General features: G+C 38.9%; 1 protein-coding gene across 1 annotated transcript; it reads left to right on the forward strand.

Moving 5' to 3' along the window:
• Positions 1-4,066: 4,066 nt before the first annotated feature.
• Positions 4,067-13,721, forward strand: LOC135991943 (fatty acyl-CoA hydrolase precursor, medium chain-like). The gene is made up of 13 exons (XM_065640812.1): positions 4,067-4,142; positions 4,723-4,927; positions 5,356-5,491; positions 5,753-5,886; positions 6,417-6,570; positions 6,828-6,929; positions 7,754-7,852; positions 8,341-8,481; positions 9,776-9,856; positions 10,637-10,784; positions 11,417-11,566; positions 13,310-13,382; positions 13,532-13,721. Exons 1-13 carry the CDS (start codon positions 4,067-4,069, stop codon positions 13,719-13,721), a joined length of 1,689 nt encoding a protein of 562 aa, XP_065496884.1.
• Positions 13,722-17,608: the final 3,887 nt, after the last annotated feature.

A 17,608-nucleotide genomic window follows, 5' to 3' on the forward strand; every position in this document is an offset into this window, starting at 1 on the left:
AGAGATGAGATACTGCTTCATTACAGAGTTGCGCAACTCCGGATGCTAGATTAAACTAGCATACCCGGAAGGAATTTCCACGGGATATTTGCATGTAAAATGTAACGAAACCTCGTATTGTGTAGTACACAGTTTCATCTATCTAATGCGTAGTCAGAACATTGAGTTGAAGCATATGCTGTAACTTTTCGCTCTTTCAGCTTGTGATTTCTATACAGGTGTGAAGTGTCTGGTAGTCTCTGGTGGTCGTTTGGGGAACTAATACCCTCACCCACATTGTCCACACCTGGTATTGTGTCATCTCAGGATATAATTCTGCTGAGCAGTCTTTGCTAAGTTTCAAGAAATGTCTAGGATGTCCTTGAAGTAGCTGTAAAGCTACTGTTATCAACTGATAGTTACATTTGAGCTGATTAGTGAGCTGCTTATCCTTGCAACAGCTTGCATGTTTCTTCGGTCGACTTGTTCTCAAGGCCTAAGCAAAGTTTCGTAGTTATCTCAAGTCGTAGCAACTGCGATGCACTTAGGATCAAAGCAGACGCAATTAGACAAAACCCATATAGAAGGTTTCAATATTTGTAAGGCATTAGGCACGTCAGCTTAAAAGATGTTTTAAACTTCAACAAAACCGTATATAAAAAACCCCTGCAAACAAAGAAACTGGAATGATGGAGTGTAATGATGACATATTTGGGCTTCATACACCCCTTTATAATGGGGTTAAAGCATAAACACCTGTCCGAATGTACTGTATATTATCTGATTTAGCTTCCTTCAATATGTTCAATTTCTTTTTGGAAAAAAATATCTGTATGGGGTTTGGTTTTTTTCATACCTGCTGTGTTAAGTCATGGTCAGGGGTAGGAAGATGTGAACATGCTCCCCAGGCAGAGGGCAGCAGAAAGAAAAGAGGATTTGAAAGGAGGTAAGGCTTGCTGCTTCAAAAGATGTTGCAGCTAGAAGAAGAGACATATGTTGTGGTTCTGTTGCTGGGCACCACCTTACAGAGGTGGTGTTGGTGATTTCCTCAGGTGTCTCTTTGACTGCAGGGAGTTGGGGCAGCTTGGGCTTGCCCCCAGCGAGTTCTGAAGATTACTGAGATATTTATACATCTCCTGATATTTCAGATAAGACATGCAAACCGCCTGTGAGCAAAGTCTCCATTTATTTCTGCTTTCACCTTGGTTTTGTATTATATTCAGTTAATGTGTAGATAACATTGGCATTAAAGGTCATGTCTTAATCTAATCTTTTATCATAGAATCATAGAGTAGTTTGGGTTGGGAGGGACCTTCAAAGGTTATCTAGTCCAACCCGCCTGCCATGATCAGGGACATCTTCACCCAGATCAGGTTGCTTAGAGCCCCATTCAGCCTGGCCTTGAATGTCTTCAGGGATGGGGCATCTACCATCTCTCTGAGCAACCTGGGCCAGTGTTTTACCACCCTCATAGTAAAAAAACCTCTTCCTCATGTCCAGCCTGACTCTCCCCTTCTTTAAGACCATTACCTCTTATCGTAACAGACTATACTAAAAAGTCTGTCCGCATCTTTCTTACAAACCTCTTTTAAGTACTGAAAGGCCATAAGGTCTCCCTTGAGCCTTCTCCAGGCTGAACAACCCCAAGTCTCTCAGCCCGTCCTCACAGCAGAACTGTTCCAGTCCTCTGATCATCTTTGTGGCCTCCTCTGGCCCCTCTCCAACAAGTCCATGTCTTTCCTGTGCTGAGGTCTCCAGAGCTGGATGCAACACTGCAGGTGGGGCCTCACCAGAGCAGAGGGGCAGAATCACCTCCCTCGACCTGCTAGCCATGCTCCTTTTGATGCAGCCCAAGATACGATCGGTTTTCTTGGCTGCAAGTGCACATTGCTGGCTCATGTCCAATCTTGCATCCACCAGTTACCCCCAAGTCTTTTTTTGCACGGCTGCTCTCAATCCCTCTGTCCCCCAGTCTGTATTGATACTGGGGGTTGCCCCGACCCGGGTGCAGGACCTTCCACTTGGCCTTGCTGACCCTCATGAGGTTCACGTGGTCCCACTTCTTGAGCTTGTCCAGGTCCCTCTGGGTGGTGCCTCACCTCTCAGGTGTGTCAACTGCACCGCACAGCTTGGTGTCATCTGCAAACTTGCTGAGAGTGCACTTGATCCCACTGTCTGTGTTACTGATGAAGCTATTATACAGTACTAGTCCCAGTACAGACCCCTGAGGGACACCTTACATTGAAGTTTAAATTAGTGAATGTTATTTTGGATAATAACTTTTGTTGGTAAGCATAATTTTTCTGTCTATTTAGGAAACAGAAAGTTGACTGAGCTGACTTATGAAGTTGTTGGCTGAGTTTAAAAGTGGGTTTTGTTTGTTTGTTGGTTTGGTTTTAATTGGATAAAGAGAGTTCAATTTGGCAGCACAAGAAATATGTATTCATTAGATTTCACTAATGGAAAGTGTTCAACTAAAGTAGCCTTATGGAATCATGTTTTGTCCAACCCTTTGCTCCCTGCCTCATGTATATGTGCATGGATGGATGTACACATACACAAACAGATGCGCACACTTATTCCCATATGTTGACACTCTGACTGCTGGTTTTAGTCTGTCTTTAGTCCACAAGAAGAATCAACAAAAATCCCAAGGCTGTTCATATTGGACTGGAACAAAAATAACTGCAACAGAAAGGATTTTCCAGAAAGATTTGAGGGAAGTATAAAACATAAGAGGCAAGTTATGTTCTACAATGCACGTTTGCACAGTTCCAGCTGAAATTCCTGAGAAACTGGCACACTTTTCCAAAGCTATCGCAACCCAGACACTCAGGAGCTATATACAAAATAGCAAGTAGCTCTGAATTCTCTTGCTCTGAAAATCTTGTTTCACATCTCATTTGCAACCCTTTTTGTTAAAGATTACCTGACTTATTGTGACAAACCTCTGTATCCCAAGCAGGATGAACTTACATGATGTATGGTCTGTGGTGAAGCTGGCTGCACAGGCTCTGCGAGTGTCCATGCTGAGGTGAATTAAGTGAAAGCAGTACAGAGGAGTCAGAAGTGGTGCCTTTGCAGTTGAGTGATGACACCGTTCATCCAGGAGATGTGAAACAATCCAAGGTGGAAAGGCAAAGAGCCGTTTTGTGGAGGGTGTTTTGCCGGCTGAAGGTTGGGAGTTGGTGGAGCATGAAGAAGGCCTTGAGGTCAGTCATCTGCACTGAGGGGTATTACGCTTCTACAGACTACAAAATCTTTTAGGACTTTTTCAGCCAGCAGGCAAAGCTGTCTATTGGATTTCCAGCCTATTTCCACTGTAGGAAGCTATTTTATAGAGAAGGTGAAGTCATGGCCCTTTCCCACTTTTTTGAGGGAAGTCTATCCCCCATGAGGGGTTGGTTGTTCACTCTTGCTTTCTGTTCTCCACTGAGGCTGCTTGTAGAGAAGAAGCTATAGTCTGACCCTTAACTTTAATCTCGCCTTTAATTTTGAAAAATGCAGGAGGCCTATTTTTATTCAAGAAGGGATAAAGAACTAATGTGGAAGTTGGAGGCCCGGCCCTGCTGAAAAGCACAGTGTCAATTATTGTACAGATGTGCTAGCCCTCATTAAAACTTCTGTATGTATTAACTATTTTTATTTCTTTTTTCTTTTAATTGTTACTTCCTAGTTATTTTTAATCTACAGTCCTGTATTTTTGTGAGGTTTTTGTTGTAGTTTTTCAGGTTTTTTTACAAGAATTTAAATGTTACAGGTCTGGAACCTCTTTAGAGCACAACTGCTTTCCCTGCTTGTAGGATAACAGGAGATTAACCACGATTAGGCCTTTTGTTGTTGTTCACAGATGGTGTTGAGTCATTTTCAGATTATTCTCAGGATCAGGTAATGATTAGGTGCACTGCACTAAACGGTTGTATTTACACTCTGTAGCCAGTACAGCTCTGAAAGTGCTGAATGCAGGGCAGGTTCAGAACAGAACTGAGCTGCACTTCCTGGTCAGAATGCCTTCAGCCAGGACCTTTGTAACCGTCCCTTCAGCATAAAACCAGAAAATAGTCTGGAGCCCAAACAGAGGTGAGAGATGACTCCTCGAAGCCAGATTGCTTTGCTTTGTACCTTGGTTTGTAGTATAGCATTCATCACTTGCAGAGCAGAAGGTGAGATGTTATTATTGCTGTTGGGGAAGCAAATGCACTAACAAGCTTAAGTGTACTGATTTTCGAAGGCAATATATCTCTAATACTTTTGTTAGCAAGCTGCGAAACTATCCTAATAAGCGTGATACAAAGTTACTACTTTTGTGAGACGAAACCATTTCTGAGATGATTTTATGAAAATAAAACTTTCTGTCATTCTTAAAAGGCAGAAAGCAAACACATTTCTGAATTATCTAAACAAAATTATTTTTAAGATCTTGTTGGATTATAGATTTAGAAAATGTTCATGATTTTGACTGTTGCTTTTTACTCTGAAATTTGTTTTTAAGTTTTATGCTCTTGCACAGTAACTAAACTATGTCTTGCCTAGCTCCAGTTGTCATTGGCAGAGCCAGCTATAGGAGTGTTCCACAGGAGTGTCTGTCATTGCACAGAAGTGAAATGAAGACTGAACAAAATTGGAAGGAACACGCTAAAATCTTCTAAATTAAACAGTCAGTTAAAAATGTTTTTCATTGAAAAGTCTGTCTGATAATTATGAAGATGCTTGCTTTTTTTTTTTTCCTGATGTGTTATTTAGGACAGAATGGTGCTGAGCCAGAAGTGACTATCACACATGGACGGCTCAAAGGGAAACAAACTGTTGTGAAGGAGACGGACAGACTTGTAAATGTTTTCCTTGGAATTCCTTTTGCAAAAGCCCCTGTTGGATCCTTGAGGTTTTCCCCACCTGAACCACTTGAACCCTGGAATGATCTGAGAGATGCAACTTCTTACCCACCAATGTGAGAGCCATTCAGTTCATTTGTATATAGGACCTGCTCATATTTGTCAGTGTTGTTGTGTTTATTAGAGTACAGAGGCCTGATATTTGGTAAGGAGCCTGTATTGACTGGTAATGAATATGCTGCCAGTACAGAAATATTTCATAAGAACTGTGGGACTAGGACGCACAAAGAATTCCTGGAAAATTCCTGTCTTTGGAAATCATATTTTCTCATTATACTGTAATGAAATAATTCAGCTTTTTAAGGACAATTATAGAGCTGTGCTTTCACAGCTTGCACCTCTAACTGTATACAAGTAACACAAAGTTTGAGCACCCTGTGGGAATTCAGTCTGTGGGGTACAAGGAAGTGTGTTTTCTCTGTCATTGTTATGTTGATGTTATTGCAGTTTTATCACTAATAGTTGTTTCCTTTCTTTTGTGAAGATGTCCTCAAGATCTGTCCTTGTTGAAAATAGGTGAAAAAAACTTTAAAGAAAAACACATTCCATTCCGAACTTCTGAAGACTGTTTGTATCTAAGTGTTTACAGTCCTGCTGGTTCAAACAAGAACAAGTTACCTGTATGTAAACCCATTGTACAAACTTGTGTTGTACAAAGTTTGCATCTAATTATAGCTCCTAAGTCACTTAGTTGCTTTTGAAAGTATGATGCTGTATTTGCAAAAATAATGTTACATGAAATTCAAAGTGCATCAATCTAAAATTCAGCTCCCATGGAGCTTCAGTGATTTGAACTTCCTAATTCTCTGCTGTTTTCTTCCTTTTTCAAATGAAATCTACCAAGCAATGTATAAAAGTGCATCTCACCCTTTTTCTCTAAGGTCATGGTGTGGATCCATGGAGGCAATTTTATATTCGGCGGTGCTTCTAGGTATGATGGTTCTGCACTAGCAGCCTACGAGAATGTTGTGGTAGTAATAATTCAGTACAGACTCGGACTCCTTGGATTCTTCAAGTAAGATGACCTATTTCACTTTTTACAAAATACTTCCTATCGTATTTAAAGCATAGGTAGTTTTGTTTTCTGAATCAGCCGAACTTGTATACCAGTTTCCCGCTGTTAGAGTGGTTTGAATGCACATAGTTTGCTGACATCAGGATTTAAGAACATTAAGAAATGTTTGTTAATTCCATTTGCATTGTCATTTGATTGTAGCCTGCTATCAAATCATAGTTGGGCTTATTTGGTTCTGGGTAGGATTTTTGTTCTTGCCTTTACTTCCATCCATTGCCGTGTAAAGCAAAAAAAACCACATAGTGTAAAGGACGGGAATCCATCCGTGGGTGGGTCAATGAACAGTAGAGGCAAGTAATTCAGTGGGGCTTAGGTTTGACTGGGGAGGGCTTTAGGTCAGTAGGCTGTACAGATCTTCCCTTGGCCAAATATGACACTTTGCACAAAATGTAAGTTGGTGAGATTTATTTATTCTGGTATTAGAAGAACTATTAGTCTTCCTGAGAAGCTGGCTTATGCTTTTCTTTCAGTACTGGTGATGAACACGCACGTGGAAACTGGGGATTTTTGGATCAAGTAGCAGCTCTTCAGTGGATCCAAGAAAATATTGAACACTTTGGTGGAGATCCAGGATCTGTCACGATCTTTGGTGTATCTGCAGGATCTTGCTCTGTTTTTGCACATGTAGGCATGCAGTGGATACACTAAAAGTTAACATAGTTTAAAAAATCTTTTAAAACTCAATTAGTGTAACATTTTTTGCTTAATCTGATTTTTGAAAGTAAGATTAATGGCACATTGTGCTAAGTCTGGACACTTCCCCTGTAAGCACATAAAAATGTGTCATTCCCCACTGAATCCAGCAGTCTAGTCAAGTATAAAGTTATGGGATAAGAACCTTAATGTAGAATAAATACTTTCTGTTCTTCCCTTCTTGGCAGATTTTATCTCCTATGTCTAAGGGTCTCTTTCATAAAGCAATATCAGAGAGTGGAATTCTAATTCCTCCAGATAAATCTTTACATGTTACAACAGATCTTAAGGTAAGCTCATTTTTTGTATTTTAAAGCATTTATAACCTAAAACAGGATATTGTTTATATCTGATAATTTCTTTAAAGAGAAAAGGGGAAAATCTAATTGCATATTATTCAACAAAGTTGATAAAATTTATTCCCACATTATACGTATAGTCTATTTATTTTCGGTCTCATTTGGTGTCGGAAATAGATTATACAGTTATGTGATTATAATATCTGTGGGTCAAGTTAAGTATTTTCAGTTACACACATGCCAAGCTGGGCATATGTTGATTTTCATGCACACTGTAACTTATATGGTAACTATGAAATTTATTATGGAAAGTTTTATTAGAATCCAGAAGAGGCATTCAGTTTTTATTCAGCTATGGTTTTTCATGCAGCGCTTTTGTTTGAAATTCATTAATTAATTATTTTTTAAAAACTTTAAAATTAAATTTAAAATTAAAGTCCTCTCTATAAGTACCTTTTAATTTCTCCTCCTGAAACAGCAAGTAGTAATAATGTAAATATCTCATAAGTTGATTTTCTGAATTTTCTTTCCTTATTTGATTTATGTTACAACTTTGTATTATCTCTACAGCAAGGTTTGTTATAGAACAGTGAATGGAAATACAGCGAGAAAGAGAAGTATGCCAGAATGATTTCACTTTGTGATCAAACTGTAGTATTTCTAGTAAAATAAAATACTCAAAGACCTATCAAGCTCACCTAAATCTGTCCTTAAATAAAACTATTAACAGTACTGTGTATAGTAATTTTATGGTAACACATTCCTTAAAGACCACCTCACAGCTAACAGTTCTTGTCTTTGTTAATGATTTTCAGCAAATTGCAAGTATATTTAAGTGTGAGATGAGCAGCTCACTCTCACTGATAAACTGCTTAAGGAACCAGGAAGCAAACGATATAGTCTTTAACAGTACGGTAGGTGAAACTTTACTTAGTAAAATTTTTTTAATGGCACATTTGCAAAACTTTAGCTCAGCCTCTAACCAGAGTTCGTTGTTGGCCTGTTCCAGAGTGGAATTTTCTTAATTTTTGTCAAAATACCACCTAAATATTGAAATAATTTAACATAATTTCTCTGTAGAATTTTCAGTGAAGTGTTACAGTGCCTGTAAAGTTGTGAGCAAGACTGGAGCATACTTAGGTTTTAACGTCAGTTAGAAGCAGCACAGGATCAGGAAACTGTTACATTTCTCCATGCTACGACCCAACTGGGCTTGCATTTTATACTCTTGTACAAAACTATAAATTTATGTTACAGTGGCTGTAGATACTCAGATTTCTTAAAGCCCTTTTTTAAATTTTGCACTTGGAACATTAAATGTGGACATTATATTATATGATTCGAAGGAAAAATGGGAAATACTATTAACACATAATTTGATTTTTTTTTTCTTCTCCTTCAGAATATCACATTTCTACCTTTAGTTTTGGATGGAGTATTTCTTCACAAGTCGCCTGAAGAGATATTGGCTGGAAAAGAATTTAATGCAGTCCCATTTATGATAGGAGTCACCAACAATGAATTTGGCTGGAACATGAGATCTGTAACTTAGTGTTATTCTTTTTTTTTTTGATTGACTGTTTGTGTTAACTGATGCAGGCAACTCTGAGAAGGTATTTGCTGGTAGGACACCTTTTAAGTACGGCCAAAAGGGTTTGCCTTGTTGGAAATATAGACAAGGTAAACTTTTCTTGCACTAGGATTCTGTAGTGACCCGGAACCAGTTGGTCACAAAACAGTGAGACAGGCTTCATCCCGCAAGTTAAATTACATGGGCATCCTCGGAACATTAATTTTATACCATATTGCCTTATCCTAAAATTTTAATCCCTCATCCAGGCAGAGAGAGGAAAAAGAAGGCTTATTACTTATTACTGAAAGGAAAATATAACTAATCTTTTCCCCAACAACGTGCAGTATTCAGGACTGATACACAGAATGTTTAAAAATGTGACGATCACCTTAAACAGCTTACCCCGCATGCCATTATGAACTTTGATGCTGGTTATGTCATTGCCCTGTGTTCCTCGTTACCATATAGAAAGATCTAGTGTTTGAAAATCTCATCTGGGGACAGAGTGTGGGCATAATGCAGGTGTCGAACCCATTCTCAGTCCAGAAATTCTTTCTCATATCAGTTCCATGGGTAACTTCAATAAATGAGCAGTTGCTATACAGAGCACAAAACAGCAGGAGGTAGATTTGTGTCCTTTCTCTTCTTTGTCCTCTTTTCTTCATTTCCTAAGTATTCATCTATATAGTACAACGCATTTGTTCTAGATCTACGTAGTAATTGTGTGTCTCTGGGAGTGTGCTGAGTCCAAGAAGAAAAATGTAAAGTGAAATCTGTTGTAATTCGTTTTGCAGACAGAAGAGTCATTGGATGTAATAGTCTAAGAGAGTAGGAACACTGCCTATCTGTATTTCCTTCAGAGGGTTCAAATAATTGGACTAGAGACAGAGAGACTTTTAAGATCTCCCCTACCAGAGGGAAAATCAGCCCTTGAGACAGAGGAAGCTTTTTGTTTCAATTCTGCCCTAATGCTTTCTAGTCTTAAAAGTTTCTTAAGAACGTGTGTGGATTTGAGCATAAACTATCTAGTATGAGTGGTTTATGTAGAAGCCTTCACCATGTAAACATTTACTGCAATAAATACAAGCTTTTCAAGACAGCTGCTGCATTGTACCGCATTTTCACGTATGATATGCTTCAAAGATAAAACCAGTAGTAAGAGTAAAGTGCAATAATGTAGTTCCAATGTTAAAAATATTGGAGAAGTGGAATGGCACTAATGACATTCTTTTTTTGTTCTTTTCTTTTTTTTTTTTTTGTGCAGACATCAAAAATACCAGGTTTGAAGGAAATAGGTGATAAAAAATCGATCACTTCAACTTTAGAGGTTTTTCTCCCACTGATAGTAAGTACTGTTGCACTAGCCTAATTTGAGAAGTGAAATTTCTTTTTAATGCATATAACAGATTTGTGAAGTTTGATGTTCTTTGATTTCCTGCTTGAGCTGTAGTGTTACCAAGACTATGCTCTGGGGAGCATCCCAGCAAAGCTGACAGGACTATGGTGTGCGGAGTTACACAGAAACAGGATTGACCAAGGCCTGGGATTTGAGGAAATACCTTTTTCCTTCTAGACCTCTGAACAAACATTTTTATCTTATGCATTTGTGTGTAGGATTACTGTAATAGTGTCCCCAATTTTACAGCATCTGGTGGCTAATCTCCTGGTTGATGGGTTTCAAAGCAGGATTTTTCAATATGTTTACATTAAATATAACTTTAAAATTAGTTACTTTGCACTCCTAGTTTTGAAATATAACTTTCAAGCAGCAAATTCGGACACTAAAAACATAAGCTGTGTTTGGAGATCCCATTGGTCTTGCCCTCTAGCCTAATAGTCCATAAACTTTTCAAGGACTGAGATAATTTTCTGTTGTTATTCCGATCTCTTTTCTCTTGAAGAAAAGAGAAGCCAAAGGTATTATCAGGAGAAGTTGCTGGATCTTCGTTGATTCCTATAGGGTTTTAACCTGTACAAATTGCAAATTTGACCTGAGGTGGTTTGTTTGGCTTGTGTTTTGGTGTTGCCTTTGCAGAATCCGTGAAGTTTAAAAGATGACAGTTTTAGTTGCTAATTCAGAGACATTATTTTTCTGTACGTTTCTCATTTCCCCAATTTCTCTTAGGATTTATCACCAGAGTTTCTGCCTGTGATAGTGGATGAATATATAGGAAACACTGATGATCCTGCTGAGCTGCGAGATGGATTTGTGGACTTAATAGGGGACCTAGGAATTGTCATACCATCCATTAGAGCACTGAATTACTACAGGGGTGAGCTAATGAACACCAATAGGATATTCAAACCTTTTACTACATGCTGGATCAAATGATGTAGACACAAATCCTGTTGTGTGTAGGCAGCCCTTCTTGAGATTCCCACTGGGAACTTGAGGGTGAAGAGGCATATAGATCTGCAGGACTGTGTGAAGCAAGTGTGTGTACTCCTTTATCCTTGTACTAGTGTCTTGCACTTGTACTCATAGTCATAATAGATTGAGAGCAGAGCACGATGATGCAGGTAAATACTTGATAACTGAAGTATACAGGCTTAAAAATTAAAATATATTAAAGCAACCTTGGCCCACTGCTACTTGGGAATTCAGCAGCTCTGTAGTCTGGAGTTATTCTGGTATTGAAGTGTACACAAGCCAGAACTGGAAAATAATTTGATGTTATTTTGTTTTCTATATATTTTCGTGGGGTTAATCTTTCATTTTTTAATGTAAGTGCTGTGGGTTCTTGATTTTTAATTAAAAAGAGAAAAATATATTTGAATGTAACATTACATTAAAAATGTGCCCTGTATAAATCTTGGGGTGTATTTAAAGTAATATTTTAAACAGCTGATGTCAGCTGTGATTTACAGATCTCTCCCTTAACTCTCTAAATGTCACATCTTCTAGAGTCTGGAGCTCCTGCCTACTTCTTTGAATATCAACATCGACCCACCTCATACCGGGATAATAAACCAGCGTATGTGAAAGCTGATCACGGAGATGAAGTTGGGTTTGTCTTTGGAGGACCGTTTCTGGCTGGTGATATTCAACTACGCAGTAAGGAATAGAACATTCCATGTTCACTTACAAATTACTCTTATAACACTGGCATTATTGTATTCAGTAGTGCTGCTTCCCTTTTAGTCAGACTAGAGTGCATTTATTAACAGTGAGACCAAAGTATAACCCTTTCTCATGTTAGCATTTAACATGACTTTACTGTCTTCTCCATTCTTTGTCCTGTACATTTTGCTGTTTCTGAAGCACTCTAAGTTATACATGTCAACAATTTAGCAAAGAGGACATTTGCTTAAAAACATCACTGTCATTATATCAGCACTGTTGATGAATTTGACAAATAGCTTTGACTGAAAAATAAATTCAAGGAAAGGTCAATGAAACTTGCAGGAGACTAGCAGAGTGCTTGGGAAGCAGGAAATCTAGGATTTCTTCTTTTCCTGAGGAATATAAGCTAATGTCTCCTCCTTTCCAGGAAATCCTATGGGCTGTCAGGCCCCAGAGAATGTGGCATTCAGTCTCTTTTGCAGATAGCGTTCCAGTTGTGTTGATTAGAGCAATGCTTGGAACTCCAGTGTTTCACTTTCTGCATGAAGATCTAACAGTTAGGTTAAAGACTATTGTCTCCTATGACTCAATTAATATTTAAGCATCTTATTCAAAATGGAACCAGTCCATTGGGGAAGGCTTAAGAGTGTACTCCCAAAATTGCCTTTGCCTTGTCAGTTTGGGCATTCTCATAGGATTCTGAAAGTTCTGGTTCCTTCAGGCAGAATCCCACATTGCTACAGTCCAAATGAATGTGCCAGTCATTGAACAGTTGGATGCAAGATGCCATATCCTCAGGAATATTATGAATCCAGCAATTTGCTTTAATTGCATATGCCTAAACACATAATATTCAGGATGGCTTATTTTCTTTCTCATGAAACAAATCAGGGGCAGCTCTTATTTTGACAAAGAAACACAGAAATTCTACTTAAGTGAATTTGCCATTTTTTTGCTTTTATCTTTGTCATTTGCACAGTAGTTCATAGTCTGTTTCAAAGCCTACATAAATGGAAGTATCTCCTTTCACTTCACTGAACTTTGGAGCAGTCCAGCTATGTTGTAAAAGCATTTCTTAATCCGTTACAAGACCCTTTTGATTTTGTCTTCCCTCCCCCCCCCTTATGTTATCCTGCACTAGAAAACACCATATAGTTCTTTTTCTATTTGCCTGAATTTACTGAGAGCATTACTGTCATGGTTGATTTCAATTAAATCAGCGCACTGATGCAGTGGGCATATGTGTGACTATATTTAAATGAATATTCGTGAAGTGTTGAGACATGGAACGACCTTGTCTGGTATCAAAATGAAGAAATTTTTGCCTAGTCATGCTGTGAACAGTAGGGAAAATTTTTGTCCCACAAAGCCAGAATAAGATCTATGAAAATAGACCATGTGGCCCATTCCTTAAGTTGTAATGGGACTCAGGACACGTGGGTTCTTTTTTTGGTTCTGCTTTTGATTTCCTGAAAAGCTACAGGCATATCACCTTGTTTCCTGTGCTGCAATTACTCAACTTGTAGGATAAGGATAATTCTGCTCATCTCGTTCACAGAGTGTGCTGAAGTTTTCTCTTGATGATTGCTGTGTTACTAACATATTGCAGGTACAATGCCTCTGTTGTAATCAGTAAGTTCTTAAAACCTATTCACAGACTGAAATGCTCCTTCTGTAATAGCAAGGTTTTGATTTCTGCCACACATAATAGTTATTTAATATTTTGTCTCTCAGGTGAAGTTACAGAGGAAGAAAAGAATCTTAGTAGAATTCTGATGAAGTACTGGGCTAACTTTGCTCGAAATGGGTAAGAATCATGAGATTCATGACTCATATTGCTGGTTTGTGCTGACTCCATAATGAGTCAGCTATTTTGTTGATTCAGTCTGAACTTCTGTGATTGAATTCCCTTGCAACTGAAAAGGGCATTCACTCTCTCTTCATTGTTGTTTACAGAAATCCTAATGGAGAGGGTTTGGTTGAATGGCCGTCTTACAACCTAAATGAAGAATACTTACAGATAAATCTAAAACAAAAGAAAGCCAGAAAGCTGAAAGAAAAGAAGGTAGACTTCTGGAGAAAGGTGATGTTTGAAAAGACAAATAACAAAAGAACAGAAAACAAGAAGGTTAATTCAGAGTTATAATGTACAGTCTGAACATGTACATAATATGCAAACTATTAGGATAGTAAAAGAAATTACTTAAATCAATGTTGAGGATAAAATTATGTTTCCCTTCTTTTCACCTTTTCTTCACACTTTTCATATTTGCAATTATTCCAGTTACATATTTGTAATAATTCCAATTGATTTATTTCCCCTTTGTGATCCTTTACTTCTTCCTGGATTTGCATCTACAACAGAAGCCTCACTTAATAAATTTAGTTACCTAATTTCCCTACTGCTCAGGTTTTTCTCTCGCTTCCCCATGACTGAAGACAGAATGTAGCAGCAACATCATTTTAATAAAGTGAAATCAATAAAGACTGGATTTGGAGGTAAAACTGTCTTTTGATGTCAAGTGTATCAGCAATGGTGCAGAAGTTTTAGTCTGATACGGAAATGTCTTCTATGGAGAAAAAAAAAAGAAACAAAAAAGAAACTAAAGAATGTTCTGCTTTGCAAGTCGGCTTGAGATAGTATATTTCTGACTGTTGTGATACATAATCTATAACAGTAGTGCTGGAATTAAGACTTCTCTCAAATGTTAGAAAAGGGAGAAATGGTCTACACTACCCACGCTTTTTTCCTTTTAAATTTATTAATAACTCCCTTAGAAGGATCAATGTTGGTAACATTATTTTCACACTTTCTCTTTTCCGTGGTGCTTGGTGCTATGCTCCAGGCTGTTCTCTGTGCTATCGCAGTTCCAGATACTCCATTTGCACTGGGTCACATCCCTTCAGTACTAGCACTGGATAGAGATTCAATTGTACCAGAATTATTTCAGTGCCCTTACTGGCTGATATGCACTTGGACTGCCAAAAACAAGTCTTGAACACTTTAGCGTTGTCCAGAACTTCTTTCTCTGCTATGTCAGTTCTTTCCTATATCTGGCTCCCAGGCTACTCCAGCTATCCCAGCCATACTGACCATACTGCTGCCCCACAGCAGTGTTACACAGCTCCACAGATCCCACAGGGCACTGGGCATCTTGTTCCCCCTTCTCTCATCTCCCCACTGTACCTCTGGAAGAATTTAAGATTGTTCATAGCTAATAATATACTACAGCAATTACCAAGCTATCACTTCTTTGTGAATTACTTTATTGGAAGAAACAGGGTGGGATTTCCTACATCTTTGTGCTCAAATTCTGTTGCCAGTCAGAACGTGGGAGGTCGGGCTAGGCTGTTAGCACAACTGCTGTTTTGATAAGTAGGAATTCCTGTTGAGAATCTGTCCCTTCTCCTTTGTTTTAGCTAACATGTTTTGTGATGGGAATATAGTCGCAAAATAGTCTTGGTAGATTTTCACTGCACATACGGTTTTACTTAGTTCCTGTACCATTCCCTTTAAAAGAGGCAGCATTGTCTGTATCTTAACAAAATATATGCTTATGTTGTAAGTGCATGCAGTGAAGACCAGTGGAACCGATTCTTAAACACAGGCACAGTGCTAAAAATAAATCACAGTGGAAAATGTCTGAAGATTTTACTCCTATCTATTTAGGGGTGAGAGCTGTGAAACTCAGCCCCATCCCAGAGACACCCCGACGTGAGATTACCATGTGCAAAAGAGACACAGAGTTAAAGCTGTCCAAGCTTTATAAACTCTGGCTCTAAGTTCTGTACATTCCAGCTTCATTGAATACTCACCAGGGGCTGAGTAAAAACCCAAACTTAGCCTGTTTTAAATGCAGACTTTAAACATTACTACCATACACTCTTGAGGCAAAATGTAATTGTGAGCTCTTATGCAATTATGGGCCTGTAAACATGATACTCGTCTCTATTTTTCAGTTATTGAAATCAAGAAAGGTAACAGGGCATTGAAGTATAAAGAGGAAAATATAATCTTGTTGCAGGATTATTTTTGATGAGTCCCTGACTTCTGCATTATTCACTGATTGACGGTAAGCTGCCAAATATTCTCTCTTAAAATTCAATACCAAACAGGTGTTCTCTCTTAAAATTCAATGCCAAATGGGATTCAAGAATTCCACTTACCAGGTATGTAACACTGTCCTCGGATTCCACAAGTTAGTCTCTATCACTACAATAAGGGTTTGACATACAGGTCATGTTTGTGGATCTGTACCAAGTATCTACAGGCAAGGCTGTAGGGATCTAAAATCCCATTTGTTTATTTTCTTGTTGTAAGCAAGATTGGCAGAGTTGGCAGAAACTGTTTTGCACTGGTAATATTTTCAGAGTGGCTGCTTCTTTGGGACTCTGGATGGGACATGGGCTGAGAGATTTTGCAGATCGTGTATTTGAAAGACAAACAGCGAGTAGAACAAAGAAGGATTGAAGAGTAAGGCTTGGAAAATAGAATAGTAAATGAAGGGGAAAAATAAAGGGAAAGCAAATAGGAAAGGACAGAGTTTAGTAAAATGAGTGAAGATGAGGATATAGAAAATAAATTCTTGATGGAGATAAAAAAAGTTTGTTTCAGCAAAAGAGCAGGAAGCAGAGTGCCCAGCATTTGGCTTTGTAGCAAAGAACTCCTGTAGGTTGCAGATCACAAGTGAGCTGAGGTGTGCGTGCCCATCGGGATGGAAGCTGAGGCACAAGCAGCGATTCTTGCTGTTCCACATTGCATGGAAAAAAACCCCCCAAAACCAAGAAAAAAGTCTCCCAGTGAACATCTCTACATCTATGCAGCCATAAATATTCTGCAATGAAGTTATCACCCCCATTATCTTGTTGGAAGTGCAAAATTACCGTGTTATCCCATTTACCAATGTATACCTTGCACCAGCTGTACACTTGGAACAGCACATTGGCATTGATAACAGGGTAGTGCTGCAACTCGCAGCTCTGTACAGAGGGCAGGAGCCTCCTGATGAACAGAGCAAATGCCTGAGATAATCAGTGTGCACCAACTGTGTATGCCTGAGGCCACCTGCCAACAGTTTGCTCCCTGAGCAGCCCAGGTTAACGTTGACTGGGGTTACCTGCAGGGGCTGTAAAGCACAGCTGTGCGGATACACTGAGGAAGGTTGGAGTAAAGGACGCAAGTACAGTCATAGTGCACAGGGCTACTAGGTGCCTAGTATGTGTGCTGAACTGATTTAATGACTGTGGGTCTTTAGGGCCCACTCAGGTGAAAACAAAGGTGCAGGCAGTAAATTAATCTATGCTGTCTCTGACAACTGAGTATTCTCGTGATATATTATAAAATTGTGAAATGGCCTTTCTGGGGCGAGAGCTACTGAGCCGTGCCAAAAAAAAAGAGGCAGAGCCCAAAGTTCACATAGAACTAACACAAGCCCTTAGTTCCATGGGCAGAAAATCTCTATTCTTTCTGTTCACCTATCTCGTTCCTCTTTTTCATGTCATACTCCAATGACAGATGTGAGTTCACACAGAAGCCCATAAACGCTCCTGATTTGTCAGAGGCATTAAATGTACAGTTCCCACCCAAATACTTTAATATCCTTCCCATGCTACAAAAGCTGAGGAATCATCTCATTAGTGTTGAGAAACTCTCTAACTCTTGTGTTAGCTACCAAGCAAACATCCCTGAACGTGCAGGACTGAGTGGCAGGTGCAGTATCCACCTTGCAGGAAGAGCGAGATTTTTCTGGTAGTGTTTTTGTCAACAAATACTGTTTGCGAGAAGAAAAATCCCTCAGCTTTTACTTCAGCCAAAGCACATTTTTCAGGAGTATTGTTTGGGGTTTTGCTCTTGGTGGCTATATTGTGTGTTCCTTACCTTGAGTCATTAATAGCAAGACAAAGTAAACAGATGTAATAAGGTGAAAGTGGAGTTCCCTTCCTGGTCTCTTCACTGTGTAGTGTGAGGAAATCCTAACGTCGTTGTGAAGTAGGTGGTGTTCCAGCAGCAGGACGAATCTCCTGCTGCAAGGA

This window comes from Caloenas nicobarica, chromosome 9 (genome assembly GCF_036013445.1).
Source record: "Caloenas nicobarica isolate bCalNic1 chromosome 9, bCalNic1.hap1, whole genome shotgun sequence".
Taxonomy (NCBI): domain Eukaryota; kingdom Metazoa; phylum Chordata; class Aves; order Columbiformes; family Columbidae; genus Caloenas; species Caloenas nicobarica.